The following is a 20,800-nucleotide window of genomic DNA, read 5'->3' as shown; positions in this document are numbered from 1 at the left end:
AAAATAAACCCAAGGAGGAATACACCGAGACACATAGTAATCAAACTGACCAAAATTAAAGACAAAGAGAAAATCTTGAAAGCAGCTAGGGAAAAGAAACAAATAACATACAAGGGAACCCCAATAAGGTTATCGGCGATTTTTCAGCAGAAACTCTGCAGGCCAGAAGGGAGTGGCATGATATATGTAATGCGATGAAAGGAAAAAACCTCCAACCAAGATTACTCTACCCAGCATGGCTCTCCTTCAGGTTTGAAGGAGAAATCAAAACCTTCACAGAGAAGCAAAAGCTGAGAGAATTCAGCAACACTAAACCAGCCTTACAACAAATACTAAAGGAACTTCTCTAGGCAGAAAAGAAAAGACAGCAACACGAAACAAAAACTCCACAAATGACAAGGCTACCAGTAAAGATATATATACAGTAAAGATACAAAATCATCCATGCACAATTATACCACCAAAATCAGAAATCATGAGAAGAAGTGGGTACAAATGCAAGACACTGGAGATGAACTTGCAATTAAGAGAACAACAACTTAAAACAATCTCATATACATATAGACTCTTATAGCAAAACTTCAGAATACCTGCAAACCAAAAATCTACAATTGATACACAAACAAAGAAAAAGCAACTCAAATACAACACTAAAGACAGTCATCAAACCACAAGAGGAGAGAACAAGAGAAGAAGGAAAGAAAAAAGAGCAACAAAAAACAAATCCAAAGCAATTAATACAATGGCAATAAGAACATATATAGCAATAACTACCTTAAATGTTAATGGACTAAATGCCCCATCTGAAAGACACAGACTGGCTGAATGGATACAAAAACAAGACCCATATATATATGCTGTCTTCAAGAGACCCACTTCACTTCTAGGGACACATACAAATGGAAAGTGAGAGGATGGAAGAAAATATTTCATGCAAATAAGGATCAAAAGAAAGCTGGAGTAGTAATACTCATATCAGACAAAATAGACTTTAAAATGAAGAATATTTTAAGGGACAAAGCAGGTCATTACATAATGATCAAAGGATCAATCCAAGAACAAGATGTAACAATTTTAAATATCTACGCACCCAACATAGGTTCACCACAATATACAAGGCAACTGCGAACAACCTTAAAAGGACAAATCAACAATAACACAATCATAGTGGGGGACTCTAACACCCCACTGACAGCAATGGACAGATCAACCAGACAGAAAATCAACAAGGAAACACAGGCCCTGAATGATGCATTACACCAGATGGACTTAATAGATATTTATAGGACATTCCATCCAAAAGCAACAGAAGACACATTCTTCTCAAGTGCACATGGGACATTCTCTAAGACTGATCACATCCTGGGCTACAAATCCAACCTCAGTAACTTTAAGAAAATTGAGATCATATCAAGCATCTTTTCTGACCACAACGTTATAGGACTGGAAATGAACAACAAGAAAAAAATCTGCAAAAAACACAAACACGTGGAGACTCAACAACATGCTACTAAACAACCAATGGATCACTGAAAAAAATCAAAGAGGAAATTAAAAAATACCTAGAAGCAAATGACAACAAAGATACGACACTCCAAAACCTATGGCATGCAGCAAAAGCTGTTCTAAGAGGAAAGTTTATAGCAATACAAGCCCACCTCAGGAAACAAGAAAAAGCTCAAATAAACAAGCTAACTTTACATCTAAAGCAGCTCGAGAGAGAAGAACAGACAAGACCTAAAGTTAGTAGAAGGAAAGAAATCATAAAGATCAGAGCAGAAATCAATGAATTAGAAACAAAGAAAACCATAGAAAAGATCAATGAAATGAAAAGCCCGTCCTTTGAAAAAATCAACAAAATTGATAAACCCTTAGCCAGACTTAGCAAGAAAAAAAGAGAGCGGACTCAAATCAATAAAATTAGAAATGAGAAGTTCCTGTCATGGCGCAGTGGTTAACGAATCCGACTAGGAACCATGAGGTTGTGGGTTCAATCCCTGGCCTTGCTCAGTGGGTTAAGAATCCAGCATTGCCGTGAGCTGTGGTGTTAGGCTGCGGACGTGGCTCAGATCCCACGTTGCTGTGGCTCTGGTATAGGCCAATGACTACAGCTCCGTTTTGACCCCTAGCTTGGGAACCTCCATATGCCGCAGGAAGCGGCCCTAGAAAAGGCAAAAAGACAATAAATAAATAAATAAATAATTAATTAAAATAAAATAAAATAAGAAATGAAAAAGGAGAAGTAACAATTGACATCACAGAAATACAAAGGATCATAAGACACTACTCTATGCAACTATACGCCAATAAAACGGAAAACCTAGAAGAAATGGACAAATTCTTAGAAAAGTACACTCTTCCAAGACTAAACCAATATGAAAGAGAAAAGATGAATGGACCCATCACAAAAACTGAAATTGAAACTGTGATTAAATAACTTCCAACAAACAAAAATCCAGGACCAGATGGCTTCGCAGGCGAATTCTATCAAACATGTAGAGAAGAGCTAACACCTATCCTTCTGAAACTATTTCAAAAAATTGCAGAGGAAGGGATACTCCCAAACTCATTCTATGAGGCCACCATCACCCTGATACCAAAACCAGACAAAGATACCACGAAAAAAGAAAACTACAGGCCAATTTCACTGATGAACATCAATGCAAAAATCCTCAACAAAATACTCGCAGACCACATCCAACAATACGTTATAAGGATTGTACATCATGATCAAGTGGGACTTATCCCAGGGATGCGAGGGTTCTTCAATATCTGCAAATCCATCAGTGTGATACACCACATTAACAAACTGAAGAATAAAAACCATATCATCCTCTCAATGGACATGGAAAAAGCCTTTGACAAAATCCAACACCCATTGCTGATAAAAACCCTTCAGAAAGTGGACACAGATGGAACCTACCTCAACATAATAAAGGCCATATAGGACAAACCCACAGCAAACATCATTCTCAATGGTGAAAAGCTCAAAGAATTCCCACTGAGATCAGGAACAAGACAAGGATGTCTGCTCTTGCCACTACTCTTCAACACTGTTTCGGAAGTCCTAGCCACGGCAATCAGAGAAGTAAAAGAGATAAAAGGAATCCAAAAATTGGAAAGGAAGAAGTAAAACTATCCCTGTTTGCAGATGACATGATACTATACCTAGAGAGTCCTAAAGACTCTACCAGAAAACTGTTAGAGCTCATCCATGAATTTGGCAAAGTCACAGGACACAAAATTAATACACAGAAATCAATGGCATTTCTATACACTAACAATGAAAGGGCAGAAAGAGAAATTAGGGAAGCAATCCCATTTACCATTGCATCCAAAAGAATAAAATACCTAGGAGTAAACCTACCTAAAGAGACAAAAACCTGTACTCTGAAAACTATAAGACACTGATGCAAGAAATCAAAGATGACACAAATAGATGGAAAGATATACCATGCTCGTGGACTGGAAGAGTTAATAGTATCACAATGACTATACTACCTAAGGCAATCTACAGATTCAATGCAATCCCTATCAAACTACCAAGGACATTTTTCACAGAACTCAAACAAAATAGTTTAAAGTTTGTCTGGAAGCACACAAGACCCAGAATAGCCAGAGACATCCTGAAAAAGAAAAATGGAGCAGGAGGAATCAGGCTCCCAGACTTCAGACTCTACTACAAAGCAACAATCATCAAAACCGTATGGTACTGGCACAAAGACAGACATCGAGATCAGTGGAACAGGATAGAAAGCCCAGAATTCAACCCACACACCTACAGCCAACTCATCCATGACAAAGGAGGCAAGAAGATACAATGGAGAAAGTACAGCCTGTTCAATAAGTGGTGCTGGGAAAACTGGACAGCCACATGGAAAAGAATGAAATTAGAACACTCCCTAACACCATACACAAAAATAAACTCCAAATGGATTAAAGACCTAGATATAAGACCAGACACTAAAACTCTTAGAGGAAAACATAGGCCAAACACTCTCTGACATAAACGACAGCAACATCTCAGATCCACCGCTTAGAGTAATGAAAATAAAAACAAAAATAAGCAAATGGGACCTAATCAGACTTAAAAGTTTCTGCACAGCAAGGGAAACCCTAAACAAAACGAAAAGACAACCCATAGAATGGGAGAAAATCTTTGCAAGTGAATCAATGGACAAGGGATTAATCTCCGAAATTTATAAACACCTTCTGCAGCTCCAAACCAAAAAAACAAACAACCCCATCCAAAAATGGGCAGAAGAAGATCTAAACAGAGAGTTCTCCAAAGAAGACATACCGATGGCCAAAAAACACATGAAAAGATGTTCAACATCACTCATTAGTAGAGAAATGCAAATCAAAACCACTATGAGGTACTACCTTACACCAGCCAGAATGGCCATCATGAAAGAGTCTACAAACAATAAGTGCTGGATAGGGAGTGGAGAAAGAGGAACCTGAGTACACTGTTGGTGGGATTGTAAATTGGTGCAACCACTCTGGAAAACAGTTTGGAGATGCCTCAAAAAAACTAAAAATAGAACTACCATTTGATCCAGCAATCCCACTCCTGGGCATCTAGCCAGAGAACGCCATGACTCGCAAAGACACATGTACTCCGATGTTCATTGCAGCACTATTTACAATAGCCAAGACATGGAAACAACCTCAATGTCCATCGACAGAGGAGTGGATCAAGAAGAAGTGGTACATATACACAATGGAATATTACTCAGCCATTAAAAAGAACGAAATACCGGCATTTTTAGCAATATGGATGGACTTAGAAACTGTCATGCTAAGTGAAGTCAGCCATATAATGAGACACCAACATCAAATACTTTCACTGACATGTGGAATCTGAAAAAAGGATAGACTGAACTTCTTTGCAGAACAGATGCTGACTCACAGACATTGAAAAACTTATGGTCTCCGGAGGAGACAATTTGGGGGGTGGGGGGATGTGCTTGGGTTATGGTATGGAAATCCTGTGGAACTGGATTGTGATGATCATTATACAACTACAGATGTGATAAATTCATTTGAGTAATAAAAAAATAATAATAAAAATAAAGCAGATGGGGAAAATGAAAAAAAAAGAATGAGTGTTTGTGTTTGTGTGTGTGTTTGAGAAGGACGTGTGTTCTTTTCTGGGGGCAGGGGTCACATGCTAAAACCAGTGAAATCTGTATGTGCTAACAGGTTCATGACTCCTGGAATGGTCAAGGTGATCATCTTGGAACACTCAGGAACAGTCCCAAGTCCCAATCTATGGCAAGGTCAGTGTAATAACTACAGCCCAGTAGTTTCTTGGTGGCTCAGCAGGTTGAAGATCTGGCGGTGTCACTGCTTTGGCTCTGGTTACTGCTGTGGCACAGTTTTGCATGCCACAAAACACTGGCCATGGAATTTCTGCATGCCGAGGGCTAAATAAATAACATAAATAACATAAACAACAGAGCATATGCCCTGCTGCTTAAGCATGGATTGCTGACTTCTAATAATAAAGAATGCTCATTAACTTATAAGAAGCACTAGAGTCATCAGTCAGGAAAGTGTCTGTTGCACATAACATGAAACCATAATGCAAAGAGCTTAAACAATAAGGACATTAAGTATCTCAACAAGAAACCCAAATGTAACACTGTCCAAGATTGGGATTGTCTTTCTTTCTACTCTATCATCTCTTTCAGCCTCTGACAAATGTCATATTAGAAGGTGGCTTCAAAGAGAAGCGGTACAATGTCCTCCTCTTCCTGTGTGTCCCATTTAATAGCCAGGATATCTTTCTGCCAACATACATTCCCTGACATCTCTGCCAGAATCGCATAGCATGCTCATGGCTAAATCAGTCACTAATAAGGGGAATAAAATTTCCATGATTAGAACAGATCAGTGTGGCACGAAGGGCAGTCCCTTGGCCAGCCACATCATGACCTGGGACTCATTATAAATGCAGATTCTCGGGCCTGACTCATTGACTCCAGGGTTGGGGCTCGCAATCTGTTTCAAGCTCTCAAGGCAGGAGAAATTTGAGGACTGGTATAGAAAAATCAGGGTTTCACTTGAACTGGGAATAAATTCACTCTCTACAAGGTGTTTGGATACTGAAAGAAATTCAGGATTTATTAACAAAGAAGGGGAAACAACTTTGGAGCATTGGGGATGTTGTTCAAACTCTCAGAGGCTGAATAAGACCTTCCGCAACCATAGACCAAGGTCCCCATAGCCGCTTACCTCCATAACCATAGAAACAACAGTGTCTCAAACTATAAGCTCATATGACAGTGTCTAAACTATAAGCTTCACGAGGGCAAAATTCTGGTCTACTTTTCTCACCACTCTTTCCCTGTTCCTGAGTGCCTAGCATACAGGAGGCACTCAGACCTTTTCTAAATTAATAACATAATTCTTCCTCTAACAGAAGAATCTGAAAATGCACATCGACTCTCATCCACCATTTAGCATTCTTTCTTTTCCTTTCTTTCTCTCTTTCTCTCTCTCTCTCTTTCTTTCTTTCTTTTTTGGCCTACCTACAGCATATAGAGGTTTCCAGGCTAGGGGTTGAATCAGAGCTATACCTGCCAGCCTATACCACAGCCACAGCAACGTGGGATCCGAGCCTCATCTGCGACCTACACCACAGCTCACAGCAACGCCGAATCCTTAACCCACTGAGTGAGGCCAGAGATCAAACATGGATACTAGTTAGATTCGTTTCCATTGAGCCACGACAGGAACTCCAATCATTTAGCATTCTGCACAGTATCTGAACCCTTTAGTTACTGAAGCTTTCTTGGAACTAGTTATCCTTAACTCAGCTAATCTTCACCATAGTCTTTCTCCTTCTATCCAGTAGGAATGATTCAGCCTCAAAATAATTCAATTTGGAGAAACTGAAGATCTAAGTCTTTAGTTCAGTTGGCCGTTATACAAGTTCAATTGCAGGTTACAAACTCCTTTTTACAATCCTGGCTCTTAACACTTTCTGAGAGTGTAACTTGGGGAAAGCTGCTTTACTTCTTAGGCCTCAGTCTCCTTGTCACTATAATGAGCTTGTATTAGTACTTATGCCATGAAGTAATTGTGAGTCTTAATTAAGATAATCTATGCACATCATTCAGTATTGTATCTGGGGCACAGAGTAAAACAAATGTTTGACTAAAAACTGAACAGCTATGGGACACTTTTATAAGAAAACTTAGACTATCAGTATCTTTTCTATACTGTTACAAGACATCATCACTTACTGCTGCCTAGCAAATTAGACAGTGATGGGAATTTTAACATTTCACTGCCCTTGAATTTTTGAGGCCAAGCCACACCTGCCCCCCCGTGCTGTGATGCGGTGGAAAGGCAGCATGGGAGCCCTACAAGTGCTCTGGATTTAGAGTCTCAGGACCTAGTTCAGTCATAGATCAAGGTTTCCAACATTTCTGAGCCTCAGGTTTCTCTCCTTTGAAACTTGAAAATGAAAGCTTGGGTGCCTGCCTGACCACCAACCTCATGGGTTATCGCCAAGACCAGACGGCGTGGGAGCAGGTGTACAGGTGCTGCCACACACTCTCCATGGCTAGATCCAGCCTCCTCGGTGCTTGTTGTGCGCGCTGCAGAGTGCTCTCCTTGGAGCCCCACTGACCTCCCTGTGGCTGCAGGTCTCTGCTTACTTGGCTTCTCATCTGCTGGCACAGTTGACCACTCTCTTCTCAAACCCCTCTCTCAGCTGCTGTGACACCACTCTCATCCCTGACCTCTGCTCAGGCTCCTCTGCCCATTCTCCCTCTAACCACTCCAGTGCCCTTGGGATGCTCTCCAAGGCTGCTTCTCACCCTGTCTGCTCCATAGGCAATCATATCTACTCTGCCTTCCAGGGCTATCTGTCAACAAATCGAAGGATCCCTAAAGGTCAGTTAGTTCTCCTTTTCTGCTGCTGAGAAGTATTCCATGGTACGGGTTTACCACAGTTTGTTCTGCCACGCACCCACTGAAGGGCATCTGGATCATTTCCAGTTTAAAAAGGGTGTAATTACTGGGTCATATCTGCGTGCATATGTGCATATTTTAAAGAAATGACTAGAGTATCTTCCAGAGTGGCTGGACCGTTTCACATTCCCAGTGATTCCTGGTATCTTCACATCCTTAACAGCATTTGTGTCATTGTTATTTTCTATTTTAGTCATTCTGATAAGTTCATATGGATATCTCATTGTAGTTCTAATTTGCATTTCACTAGTGGTTAATGATGTTGAAAATGTTTTCATGTGGTTATTGTCACCAGTGTCTCCAATTGAGTGAAACACCTGTTCGTGTCTTTTGCCCATTTTGAAATTGGAGCTTTTTTCCTGTTGAATCTTGAGAGTCCTTTATATGTTTTATGTATACGTGGTTTGCAAATATTTTCTCTTAGTTTGTAGCTTGTCTTTACATCCTCTTCACAGAGCTTTTTTGAGCCAAAGTTTTTTCCTTAGGTTTTTTTTTTTTTTTTTTTTTTTTGTCTTTTTGTCTTTTTTGTCTTTTGTTGTTGTTGTTGCTATTTCTTGGGCCGCTCCCACGGCATATGGAGGTTCCCAGGCTAGGGGTTGAATCGGAGCTGTAGCCACCGGCCTACACCAGAGCCACAGCAACGCGGGATCCGAGCCACGTCTGCAACCTACACCACAGCTCACAGCAACGCCGGATCGTTAACCCACTGAGCAAGGGCAGGGACCGAACCCGCAACCTCATGGTTCCTAGTCGGATTCGTTAACCACTGCGCCACGACGGGAACTCCTTTTCCTTAGTTTTGATGAAGCCCAACTTCCTAATTTTTTCCTTTATGGATCGTGCTTTTAGCCATGTCTAAGACCTCTTCACCTAGACCTAGGTCCCAAAGATGTTCTCTATTTTATCCTAAAAGTTTCATAGTTTTAAGTTTAAAATTCACGATGCCTTTCACATTAAAGTCAATTATGTGATGTTTAAGTCAAGGTTTATTTTGTACCTTTTACACAAAGGAGCTGTCAAGAGTGAGGGTGGAAAGAGCTCCCAGGCGCATAGCTGTGTGCTAAGCATGGAGGATAAACAGTCCAGACTGGACTGAGTGACTAAAGAGACAGCCACATAGAGGACGGCCACCACCAGGCCTTCTGCTGCTGCCCCATCTGAAAATGAGCTCCGCTGAAACAAGCAAGGCCACCAAGAAAGAAAGAGACTCAAAGTCCAGGAAATGGCCACCGCAGCTCCCTCTGCTGGACAGCGGGTCAGAGAGATGTCAGTCCCTAGGGAAGGAAAGGAGGTGTCCAGGAGGGATATTTTTAGGAAAAACAAAATGGGACACATATATATTGATGTGATTGGACTTGTCGAGAAGTGTACACAGAAGCTCTTGGAAAATGTAGATAGACTTAGAAATAGGACCAAGGAGTTCCCACTGTGTCTCATCAGTAACGAACCTGACTAGAGTCCCTGAGGATGAGGGTTCAATCCCTGGCCTCACGCTCAGTAGGTTAAGGATCCAGCATTGCCATGAACTGTGGTGTGGGTCACAGATATGGCTCAGATCTGGTGTTGCTGGGGCTGTGGTGTAGACCGGCAGCTGCAGCTCCAATTGGACACCTAGCCTGGGAACCTCCATATGCCATGGGTGCAGCCCTAGAAAAAAAAGAAGAAATAGGACCAAGAATAGTAGGTTGAGAGAGTTGGGAGAGTGGGAAAGTGGGGAGAGACCATTATTAACTTTAGGAAAAGACAAAAAAATAGAAAAGCAAATATAATGATCAGCACACTAGAATGCTCAGCCTGAACTGTATTTACAAAGGCACCACAATATAAACATGGAATCGACAATTACACAAAGGCTGAAATATGACCCAACTGGGATATGGGAGAAGGGAAGCAAAAGGCATAGTGGCATAAAAGAACCAAGCCCTCAAATAACGTATTAGGAAATTAATAGACGTCAAATACCGATGAATCAAAAGAGAGCCTATCAACAAATTAATAATGCACATATTATTTAGAAATATAGAAATATAGAGATGTGCACATGCCAGAAATGAAAAGCCAAAACGGTTGAAAGTGGTTGTGGAGGAAGGACTAAGGGAAGGAATGATTTGCTATAATCATGTTAATAACATTTGACTTTGAACGCTGCATGCATCTGTTACTCCAAATGGATAAAAACTAATTTCTGAAAACAAGGGATAGTGCCATGTTGTCCCCACATCAGAGACATGATGCTCCTGCCCTTTGCCTCCTTGGGGCTGATTCAGGGATGCACGTTTTATATTACGATTCCAGGAGCTAATGGGGCAGCACATATGGAACATATTCCTTGGCTTGAGTCTTCGCCACTGTCTGGTAGTGACCTTACTTCTAAGGAGCCTGTCTTGTGATTTGTTAATCCTTTTCTGGTAACATTGCTTTCAAGCTTAACTGAGCACACTTCCTCCTTGAACGACAGGTAATAAAATTTTGGTGCTGAAAGGATAAAGAGCATTCTTGAATCACATACAGAAAACTTCTGCTTGATTTGATTTAATCACTAAGGATGTTCCCCAAAAATAAAAATAAAAAAAAGTTAGATTCATAGTAAATTGCTGTATATTAAGTACTCGCCAGTAAATTTTAACATTATGTTCTTGGTGGGGAAAATAATGGGCCCCAACCAACAAAAATGACAGTGAACTTTAAGACTCTCTACCCATTATTTTCCAAAAGCACTTGGAAGGGATGGATTTGTAGAATGTGTTCGCCTGATTTTCTCATACAGCCAATGAAAGAAATTAGTCAAGGAGAAACTAACATTCACTGAATGCCTATTATGTGCCAGGCACCGTGCTGGGGACTTAAATAAATGTATTGTCTTTTAACCTTGGCAACCATCCAGAGAAGTAGGTAGTACTAGTCCCACTTTACTTGGAAGGAAATCAGAGCCTAAAGATATTAAGTCATTTGCCCAAAGCCACACTGCTAGTAATTCAAACCTACCATCAAGTCTTTTCACAAGAAATGTATATAATTCTAATTCCCAATGTTAATTCGAGCTTTGAGTGCTCTGTGACTCCATAGGGCTTTAATACTTCAGCAACCACATGGGGTTTAGCATTGTTCTAAGTGGGAAAATTTAGACGACAGTAACCTAATTTGAATTTTTTAAGTGCGACTACCTCTTTTGATGCAATAGCCTCAATACCAGCAAACCTTTATTGATCTAATGATTAACTAAGAGGTAATATGAGATTCAAATAGCAATATTAGAAGAACATTAGGGAAAGAGTAACTCAAACCCAATCAAAATAACTCCATCTCTTATGGTCCTAAGACCTTGAAAAAAATTGCTTCAACTTTCTAAGGTAAAACTGTAAAAAAAAAAAAGTGGAAAGAACTACCGCTTCTATGGATAAGTTCATAGTATAACGAAAAACCCATAGTATGAATTTTAAATTTGCCATCATTATGAAAGTTTTATAGCTGCAGCTGAAGCAGTTTCTCCCACTACGTAAATGAAATTACATCAAAGAGATGAGCCTGGCTGTTCACTAAGGGAGAGGGTACAGTGTGGGCTTTACCTGTGTCAGCACTGAGCAGAGAGCTGAATCCCAAAACTTGACTGTACCTCCCCTGACAGCCTGTGGCTTAGGGAAGCAGCTATTTTTAAGGATTTCTAACTCTGTAAGTTTGACATTGGCTTTGATGCAGGTGGGGAAACAGAAAGATTCCCTTCCTGCATCATGTTCCCCTTCCATCAAATAGTTACCTTCTACCTGTACCCAGGTGACCTAACAAGCTGACACGCTGACAAACCCCCCCCCCAAAAAATAGCCTGGCAAATGGAGCATAACCGAATCAACCCTTTGAAAGGGAAACGAACAACTGCAGATAGCAGGTCACATTTTACAGGGTCTAGTTTACCCCAGCCCTGACCTGGACCCCGGTGACCAGTCTGAGAGCATTCCCTTGGGTGGTGACACATGACTTTTATTTACATCAATGATTTTCTAACAAACAATCAAGTGGAATTATCTCTGTTTCCTGAGTCAGGATGTGCTGGGGAGCCTTGTTCTGAAATGCCACGTCCTCTGGATCATTCATTTATTTTCCAAGTACAATATTTAATAAAATCTCAGCAGCCATCCTCTGTATTACATTACTCTGTCCCGCCCTCATCTTACCGCCTAACTCCATCTCCTTCAAAGGATATTGCAGCACGATAGCACTTTTCTAGTTTTAAGAACAAAAGCCAAAATTTATCAGATAATTTGGTCCACTGACAATACTCACTCCTCAGAATTAAAGCAATCAGGTTGTAATTTTCTTTCTTTCTTTCTTTTTTTTTTTTTTTTTGGTCTTTTTGGTCTTTTTGCCATTTCTTGGGCCGCTCCCGCGGCATATGGAGGTTCCCAGGCTAGGGGTCGAATTGGAGCTACAGCTGCTGGCCTACACCACAGCCACAGCAACGCCAGATCCAAGCCGCATCTGCGACCTACACCACAGCTCATGACAACGCCGGATCCTTAACCCACTGAGCAAGGCCAGGGATCGAACCCGCAACCTCATGATTAACCACTGAGCCACGACAGGAACTCTAATTTTTATGCTTTTAGATATATCTTCATGTTAACATGACAGGGCACTGGAGAGATGCTATGAACAGTGGCTTCCAATTTAGGCATGGGTGCAATGCCCTCTCTTTAAAAGTTTTCACACTAAACCCAACAACACTGATGTGAATACACAGAAATGAGAAAAGAAATATTAGATGAGCGGTACGTGGGAGACTATAAGGGAAAAGGCCATGGGAGAGACAAATCTAATTTTCAAAGAATGGGAAGAGTCCATAAAAGAAAGGGATGACGGGGAGTTCCCTAGCGGCCTAGAAGTTAAGGACTCCACGTTGTCTCTCCTGTGTCTGGGTTTGATCCCTGGCCCAGGGAGTCAGAAGAGGCCAAAGAAGGGGAGGGGATAAAGGAAGGGAGGGAAAAAGAAGCGAGAGGATGAGTGGAGTAAACATGAAAATAGGAGGCAAAAAAAGTAAAAGGACTAACACAACACCCACACAGTAGCCATGGTATGTTGGTTGAAAAGAATATAAATGATCTTTATTTTCATTTTGATTAGCTGTCTTTCTTAAACTTTCTCCTTGCATGTTTTCCTTTCCCCAGTTCCCACAGTAAATGCTTTAAAGGAAGACAATGAGTTTCTCAGCCTCTGATGCAATGCCAGATTTTCTAGGATTGCAAATCCTAGGTTTAACTTCTAAAGTTCCTATTTTAATTTCTAGTATGCAAATCTTGCTCTTTAGAAATTCCTTTTCTACTGTCTTTTAGTGTAATTATTTATTGCTTTTAAAGGATCACCTAGAAAGAAGAAAAAAAAATTTTTTTGAAAAGAAAAAAGAAATTCCGTCCTTTCTCAAACCATCAACACGTTTTTGAAAAAAAAAAAATGACAAGAAAAAATATTATAAAGAAATGTAGGAGTTCCCATCATGGCTTAGTGGAAATGACTCTGACTAGAATCCATGAGGACACAGGTTCAATCCCTGGCCTCGCTCAGTGGGTTAAGGATCTGGTGTTGCCATGAGCTGTTGTATAGGTTGAAGACGTGGCTGATATTGCTGTGGCTGTGGCATAGGCTGGCCGCTGCAGCTCTGATTTGGCCCCTGGGACTCTCCATATGCTGTGTGTGTGGCCCTAAAAACACACACACAAAATAATAAAAGAAAAAAAAAAAAAGAAAAGAAATGTAACATTGCCCAGTCTAAGCATATTTAAATTCCGTAGCATTGAGAGTCACCCACTGTTCACTGGGTAGAAAAATCACCTTTTAAATGCATCTGCACTGTTTACCCTGCTTCCCAACACAGAAGTTTAGGACCAGCCCATGTCCTCTTTATAGACAAAAGGAGCAGGGGTCAATAGTTCCAGAATCCAACTATATTTGTTTAACATTAACACTCTTTGTTGTCTGGGGGGTTGTGTTTTTTGTTTGTTTTTTTTTGCATAAGGTTGGTTATGAACATTTTTATAGATTTAAACAGTTCTAAATTCAAAAAATGGAGGAAAATAAGTCAATTGTTTTGATTTAAAACTCTGTCTTGAACATTCAAATTACATTTCTCAGAAAATCTGACGACCCTCGTCTTTTGGATGTCCCCCAGCTTTTTGTCACTCTGTGCACACACAGCTTTATTTACGTCCAACCTTAACTCCGAGGCTTTTCAGTGAAAGTGTCTTACTTTACAGATGCATTCCTCACTTCTAAAAAACTTCCCCATCACTTAAACATTTCACTAAATCCTTCTTCCGTGAAGAACTTTTCAGACTGTTCAGGAAAAAAAAATGTGACAACACTACCTTTGTGCCTTTTGAACAGTGTCAATTTTTTCCCCTATACCTCTACTAGATTGTATCAAAGAAGAATGGGGCTGCAAGTGACAGAGAACCATGCTTAAATCTGTTGTTAAATCCTAGGAATCCATATTCTCTCACTGAACTGGTAGCCAGGAGACAGGTCATGCTAGGGCTCTTTCAAGGGCTCACCAGTATTGTCAAGGACCCAGACACTTCTCACACTCGCATGCCATCATCCTCAGCGTGCTGGGTTTTATTCCAAATCCTGTTGCCTCACTGTACCTGTTGCATGATGGCTGCTACACATCCTCACACAGTGCTTAAACGTAAGAATCAAGGGTATTGCGAAAGATATTTTCTCAGAAGGTTCTGTCCTTTGTTTGGGAAGGAACATTTCTGGAAGTCTTCCTTAGAGCCACATAAGTCAGAACTGGATCATATGGATACTCCTTGCTACAAGCAAGGCTGTGAAAGTATCTCTCTTAAACCGCTAGTTAAATTCAGGCTCTTTTTTGGCATGATTTGAATGAATAAATCTCTTTTGCATACATGTAATTCTCCCCACCTCCCCCACAGCTCGCAATTTCCCGCAAGCCACCAAAATATCCCACCTGAACTACCCCAATAATTCCTAACTGGTTTCCTCGGAGCCCCACCTTATCACCTCCACCATCTATCCTTTATAGCTTCAGTGATATTATAAATGCAAATCCTACCTTGTCACTTCCTCTTTAATGGATTATGTTCAAAAATCCTATCACGAGTGACAAGGTCCTGAATGGTCTGGTCACACCCACTCTTCTAGCTTCCTCTCCTGCAGTGCTTCAGCTCAGTCTGCACTCAGATCACAATGGCCATCTCTCTGCTCCTTTAAAAAGCCCCAGCCCCTTCACATCTCCCAGCTTTCGCACATGCAATTCCCTCTGCAGTGCTCACCCATTCTCCACCTCCCTAGTCCCTTCTGCCTCATTTCTCATTAGTTTTCATGTCTCCATTTAAATATTCTTACTGCATGCAAAGGTTATTTACAAGGTGTTATCAAGTCAATGAAACACAGAAATATCCAAAGTTGTTAGGTATAAATGGGAGGGATGTAAGAGAATGATTGTTTTTTATTTCAGCAGTTAGTATATATTCATCTATTAAGAAAATGCTGGGATTCCTGTCGTGGTGCAGCAGAAACAAATCCCATTAGGAACCATGATGCTGCAGGTTCAATCCCTGGCCTCGATCAGTGGGTTAAGGATCCTGTGTTGCTGTGGCTGTGGTATAGGCCGGCAGCTGTAGCTCTGATTGGACTGCTAGCCTGGGAACCTCCATATGCTGCAGGTTCAGTCCTTAAAAGAAAAAAAAAGAAAGAAAGAAAGAAAGAAAGAAAGAAAAACAAAAAAAAGAAAATTCTACCCCTTTGTGAAATCATGCTAGTTGAGGAGTCATTTGGCAGGACTCATTTTCTTTTCCTAAATGTGTTCCCTCTTGCACCCATTTGATTAACAGTGTAGCAGTGCAGCACCACTCCTTCCTAGCACTGAGGGTTCCTTAGACAGGGCCCTCCTCCTTGGTCCAGCATCATCTCTGTAATAGGATGACACTCTGATGACTTGTCTCATCCTCCTTTCACAGTTGTTGGCCTGTCTTTGTTCAGGTCTGCTGCTATGATTGCAAGTCTCCTCTCTAAAACTAATCGCAATAAATACATGAAAATGCATCACTTTCTTATGCTGCTGTGGCACATATCATTTAAAAATCCAAGGATGCTGAATTAAGAAAGATATATTCCTTTTTTTTGTATTACATATATTGAAGTACTCCACAACATTTATTTCTATTAATTGCATATAGTAACCTATTTGAGAAAGACATGTCTTTCACTACTTGCACCATCTCAGAAAGTCCTGAAGAGGCTGGGATGTCAGTTGCTTCATATCCAGTCCTTCGATTGGTCCATGAGCTCGGGGAACATCAAAGTAGTTCTTTGAGAAAGAGAGGCATCCTGGAAGATGCAGCTGGTTGCACCTCTGCCTTCATTAGTGAAAATGCCCCACGTCAAAGACTTTCTGTTCAACCAATGAAAGGTACCCATATGGGTCTGAGAGCAAAAGCCTCCTGAACCTTGATACAATCCACAGGTACACCTCACTTCCAGCTCAGGGCTGGATTTGGACTCCTTGGGTGCAGCGGCTATGCACAGGCTTCCAGATCTAAAGGAAGGAAATTCACATCCTGAATCATGCTAAGAGCCGGACACTGGCAGGCTGTGGTCTAAGGTGCTGGTTAAGACTGCTGGAGCCGGAATCAGCTCTCTTAGGTACAAATCCAGCTCTGCCGAGAACCAACAGTCCAACCTTGGGCAACCGTTTCACCTTTCAGAGCTAAGTTCTCCTAGACAATAATAGTACCGACCTCCTAGGCTTGCTGTGAAGGGGAGTAAACGAGTTAATCCACAGAAAGCGCTTGGAACAGCGCCTAGCTGGCACATAACAAACTTGTTAATATTACAGCCTTTCAACTCAGGGCGCCTGCAACTCTGCAACATTTTTCCTGGGCATTGAAGGGCTCCAGTGAGTTACAAAGCTTGCGATTCTGAGATCTGAGTGGCCACAGCTGGGGACCCGGAAAGGATAAAAGAAACCAGGGGAGAAGCAAAGGGAGAGCTGCGACATTTACCCACCGGAGCCCACCTACAGCCTCGGTATCCTGGCCTCCTCTCTCCTCTACGCTTTCTTCTTTCAGGACTCCGACTCGCAAGCGGCGCACCACAGCCTTTCTCCAATCAGACACCCCAAGGCTGGCGCCACGTATGCGACCTGGTCCAATCTCGTCTCCGGAGGGCGGGAACGCAAACTTCCTACCTGCACCTGTGGCACCAGTGGCCGCCTCCTGGGTTTGGGTTTTGTTTTTTTTTTTTTTCTTTTTTCCTTCCCGCTGCCCCGGGGTTCTGGTTTCTTGAATCACTTGGCGAATAACCAGCAGGTGGGCAGATGTCTTTTTCCGCGCGCGCGGAGGACCGACGCGTAGGGAAACTCAATGTCTTAGGGTGAGAAGCCGAGGTCCTATCTCCTGGAGGCTCGCGGGCAACGCTAGCAGGGAAAAAGGACGCGCCGAGAAGGAAAGGCTACTAGGCGGGAGAGCCTGCCTGGCCATTCACCTAGGGCAGTAAGCCTGGCACCTACTCGCCGCGGCGTCCTCCCGCTGGAGCAAAACGCACTTCGAGCTCTGTGCTACCGCCCCCCCTGCTCCAGGAAGTTGGAGACGCCAGGGGAGACCAGCAAACAGAAATCGGCTTAGTTGGACTCCGGAGATTTCGGCTGGCACATCTTCCAGAAGGAAGCCAGGCCTCCCCAAGATTGCGCAGAGGGACGCCTAGGCCCGACTTCCAATTTATCCGAAGCGCACCCCCTCCAGGCTTTACACGGGGAAGGAGGCGCGGAGCCCGGAAACCTGAACAGGTGAGCTACCAGGGTGATTCTGCGTCTACCAAGACAGAGCTCATTTAGGGATGTCACCCTGGGGCGGTCCCCCAGCGCCCTCGGAGTCGTTGCTAGCTACGGGTGTTCTGCGTATTTTGCGTAACTCGCAATCTTTCCCTTGTGCAAAGCCCTTCCAGGCACACAAAGTCGACTGTGGAGAAGCGTAGGGTGTAGAAAACAGAAAGCAACACCAGAACACCCATCACGCCCAGTGATTAACTTGGAGGTGCTTTTCCGATCTATAAAGTGGAGGGAGAGAGTTGTTTGCAAATCAAACTGCAAACGGTGCCTGAGGATGTGGGTGCCTTCGGTAGGGAAAGAACTTTTGGCCATTTTCTCTTCTGCTGTTTTCTAGTCTCAGCCAGAGTGTGCCTTCGGGGTGTCCTGGGAAGAGCCGACGCCAAGGTCTCAGTGCACAGCGGAGGCCGCTGAGACCGATCGCTTAGGCGCTCAGGCTCTCTCCCGGCGGGTGGGGGAGGAGAACCTCCAACCACAAACACCGTGGAAGCTTCGCTCTCCAGCGCCGAATCCCGGGAGCGCCGGGCGCGTGGGATGGGAAAGAGCCCAGCGGAAAGCTGCCCCTGAGCCGGTGTGCCGGCGAATCCTGCTCTTTCTTGGAGTTAGTGCAGCAGGGATCCAGCACAGAAAGTGGGCACTGGAGTCTCGCTTCCGATATGCGCACCTTAAGTGCTAATGCGCACCTTAAGTGCTAAAGCCTTTTCGCTCCTCAGTGTGCTGTTTTAAAATCTGGGAAGAGGCCCATTGGAGCTCCTGGTTGCGCGCTCCCTCCTTTGGAGGAGGGAATTGCGCAAAGAAAAGAACAAAAGCCTTTAATTTGTAACTCAAAATCCCAAGGGCTGAGTCGTCTAGTACAGACCGACTGCGTGCATATTTTAATATAGAACTAAGGGAAGAGCACTTGAGCTCACCTCAACCGCCGACCGGGGGTGGTGGCTTCAAAGAGACCCAAAATTGGTCTCTGGGGAATAAAAGGAAGAGGAGGATGGAGGTTTTCAAGGCAAGTTAAGTCTAGACATGTTTCTCTGAAAGTCACAAGGCAGAAGTTTTGTCAAGAGCAGAATTGCAAAGAAACCACACACCACCAGCTTGCCCCTCGCTCTCACTGGCCTGTAAATTCCCTTGAAGAAATCACATCTAAAAGGACTCCGAGACAGAAGTCTAGGGAGCACAAACCTTTGAGGGAAATTTCGAAACCGTTTAACAGGTTGTAGGTTGCTCACCTACAGTTGGGCCGGCACCTCCTCCCTGGTGCTCAGCCAAGGGAAGGTCGTTCTGGACCCGGCGGGTCACCTTTGAGCGTCCCTCTACAACCGGGCTAAATGATAGGACCGACCACTTCCCCTCCGGAGCCTGCTTAATCCAGAAGCCCTGGCACCCACCCCTGGGTGGTCCTCGCGCACGGACCTTGGCTCTGTCCTGGAAGCCGGGCAGAGGCGGAGGCGGGAGAGTGCCCCGAGGGTGGCGCCCTGCCGGCCGTTCGTCCGCCGGCTCTCTTGGGGGCGCGGCGGTGCCCTCGGAAGGCCGCGCGGCTTGGGCGCTGCGACCCGGGCCGATCCGGATGCCTGCGGGAGCGATGGGGAGGAAGTGGGATGGGGGCACGTGACTTGGACAAACCCAGTAACCAAGTTTTGTTCCCTTCCCCAGGGTAAGCCGCTGCCTCGGCTCCCGGCCCGCAGCCCGTTTGCGAGAAGCCGGGGCAGGGCCGGGGGCGACGAGAGAGGGGCCGCTGCAGCCCAGGCCCTTCCCCGCCCGCCGCGCCCCTCGGCCCGCGGGCCATGGCCGACGGCGGCGGCCCCGGCGGCTCCGGGTCCTGGTGGAATTCGCTAACCAACAGCAGGAAGAAAAGCAAGGACGCCACGGTGGGGGCACAGCCTCCCGCCCAGCCTGCCCCCGGGGAACCCACGCCGCCCGGCCCGGACTGGACTAGCGGTTCCCGGGAGAATCAGCACCCCAATCTTCTAGGGGGCGCCGGCGAGCCCAAGCCCGACAAGTCGTGCGGGGAGAAATCCGGCAACAGCCGCCGAAATCTGAAGATCTCGCGTTCAGGCCGCTTTAAGGAGAAGAGGAAAGTGCGCGCCACCCTGCTCCCCGAGGGAGTCAGGTCCTCGGAGGAGGCGGACTTCCCTGGTGACCCCCACGACGACAAGCAATAGCCCGAGCGCTCCGGGGCTGCCTCTCCTCCCACCAGGCCTCCCCAGCCCCCAGTTCGAAACCTGCCCCTGGACTTGGTGCCTTACCCCACCAAAGTCAGAATATTTGCCCAAGGCCTCCAGGTTTTGGAGACTGAAGTGACAGTCGAGTATTCTATAGTTCACAACTCAAAGATGCATTCAATATTTATTCTTGCTAAGAGAAGATTCCACAGAGGAAGCTGGCATATGTCTTTTTTTTTTTTTTTTCCCTAAAACACTTACAGGGTCTTCCTTGCATCCCTCATGGGAAGGAGAAGGGTACTTCTCTAAGAGACCTTGGCGCAAGTGGAATTGCGCAGCCCCTCCAACGAGGGAGGGCACGCTCTGATTCAGGACTTGCCATTGGAAAGCAAATCACAGTGCTGTCTTTAATGCCCGAGAAATGCACTTTAGGAGTACTTTGGTAGACTTACACCTTAAGTGAAGGTATGGGAGAGAGCAGGAAGCCTTCTCAAGTAGAAGCATTTTAAGTAAGGCAGGATTGCTTTTAATGTTGAATTACAAAACTGTACTGCTCATTTTAGTGTGGACTATTAAAACTGTTGCACTGTAAGACTTGAGGTGACTTTTGTATTTTTTTTTTCAATCAAGAATGAAGCTCATCATACTTAAAAGCAGACATGCAAAATCCAAGGTGACAGAGTTAATCATTTGCCACACAACCTAACAGCTCCTTTTGGAAAGCTACAGGGAGGAGAACATTTCTAGAAACTACCAGCACCCAGATTGGAACCAGTTAGCTGGATACTGCTATTTACAAACCAAATTGAAGGAAGAGAGG

At 43.9% G+C, this 20,800-nt stretch overlaps 2 protein-coding genes across 2 annotated transcripts in view; one reads left to right on the top strand and one right to left on the bottom strand.

Annotated features, from left to right (window-relative positions):
• LOC146395043 (uncharacterized) overlaps positions 1–20,800 on the bottom strand; it is a 178,992-nt gene that overhangs the window by 44,650 nt on the left and 113,542 nt on the right. The window lies entirely within an intron of this gene.
• On the top strand, positions 16,986–20,572 carry PRR15 (proline rich 15). Its single transcript, XM_003134813.4, has 2 exons — positions 16,986–17,785; positions 19,472–20,572. Exon 2 carries the CDS (start codon positions 19,603–19,605, stop codon positions 19,978–19,980), a length of 378 nt encoding a protein of 125 aa, XP_003134861.2. The 5' UTR covers positions 16,986–17,785; positions 19,472–19,602; the 3' UTR covers positions 19,981–20,572.

Source organism: Sus scrofa, chromosome 18 (assembly GCF_054392235.1).
Source record: "Sus scrofa isolate SSC_HxYL_T2T_F1_AM1 chromosome 18, Sscrofa_HxYL_maternal_Yorkshire_Landrace_v2.0, whole genome shotgun sequence".
In the NCBI taxonomy this organism is placed as follows: Eukaryota; Metazoa; Chordata; class Mammalia; order Artiodactyla; family Suidae; genus Sus; species Sus scrofa.
This window is presented reverse-complemented; position numbering and strand designations above follow the sequence as displayed.

Coding starts and splice junctions, on each gene's coding strand:
- PRR15 (XM_003134813.4), top strand. CDS start 19,603: ATGGCCGACGGCGGCGGCCCCGGCGGCTCCGGGTCCTGGTGGAATTCG.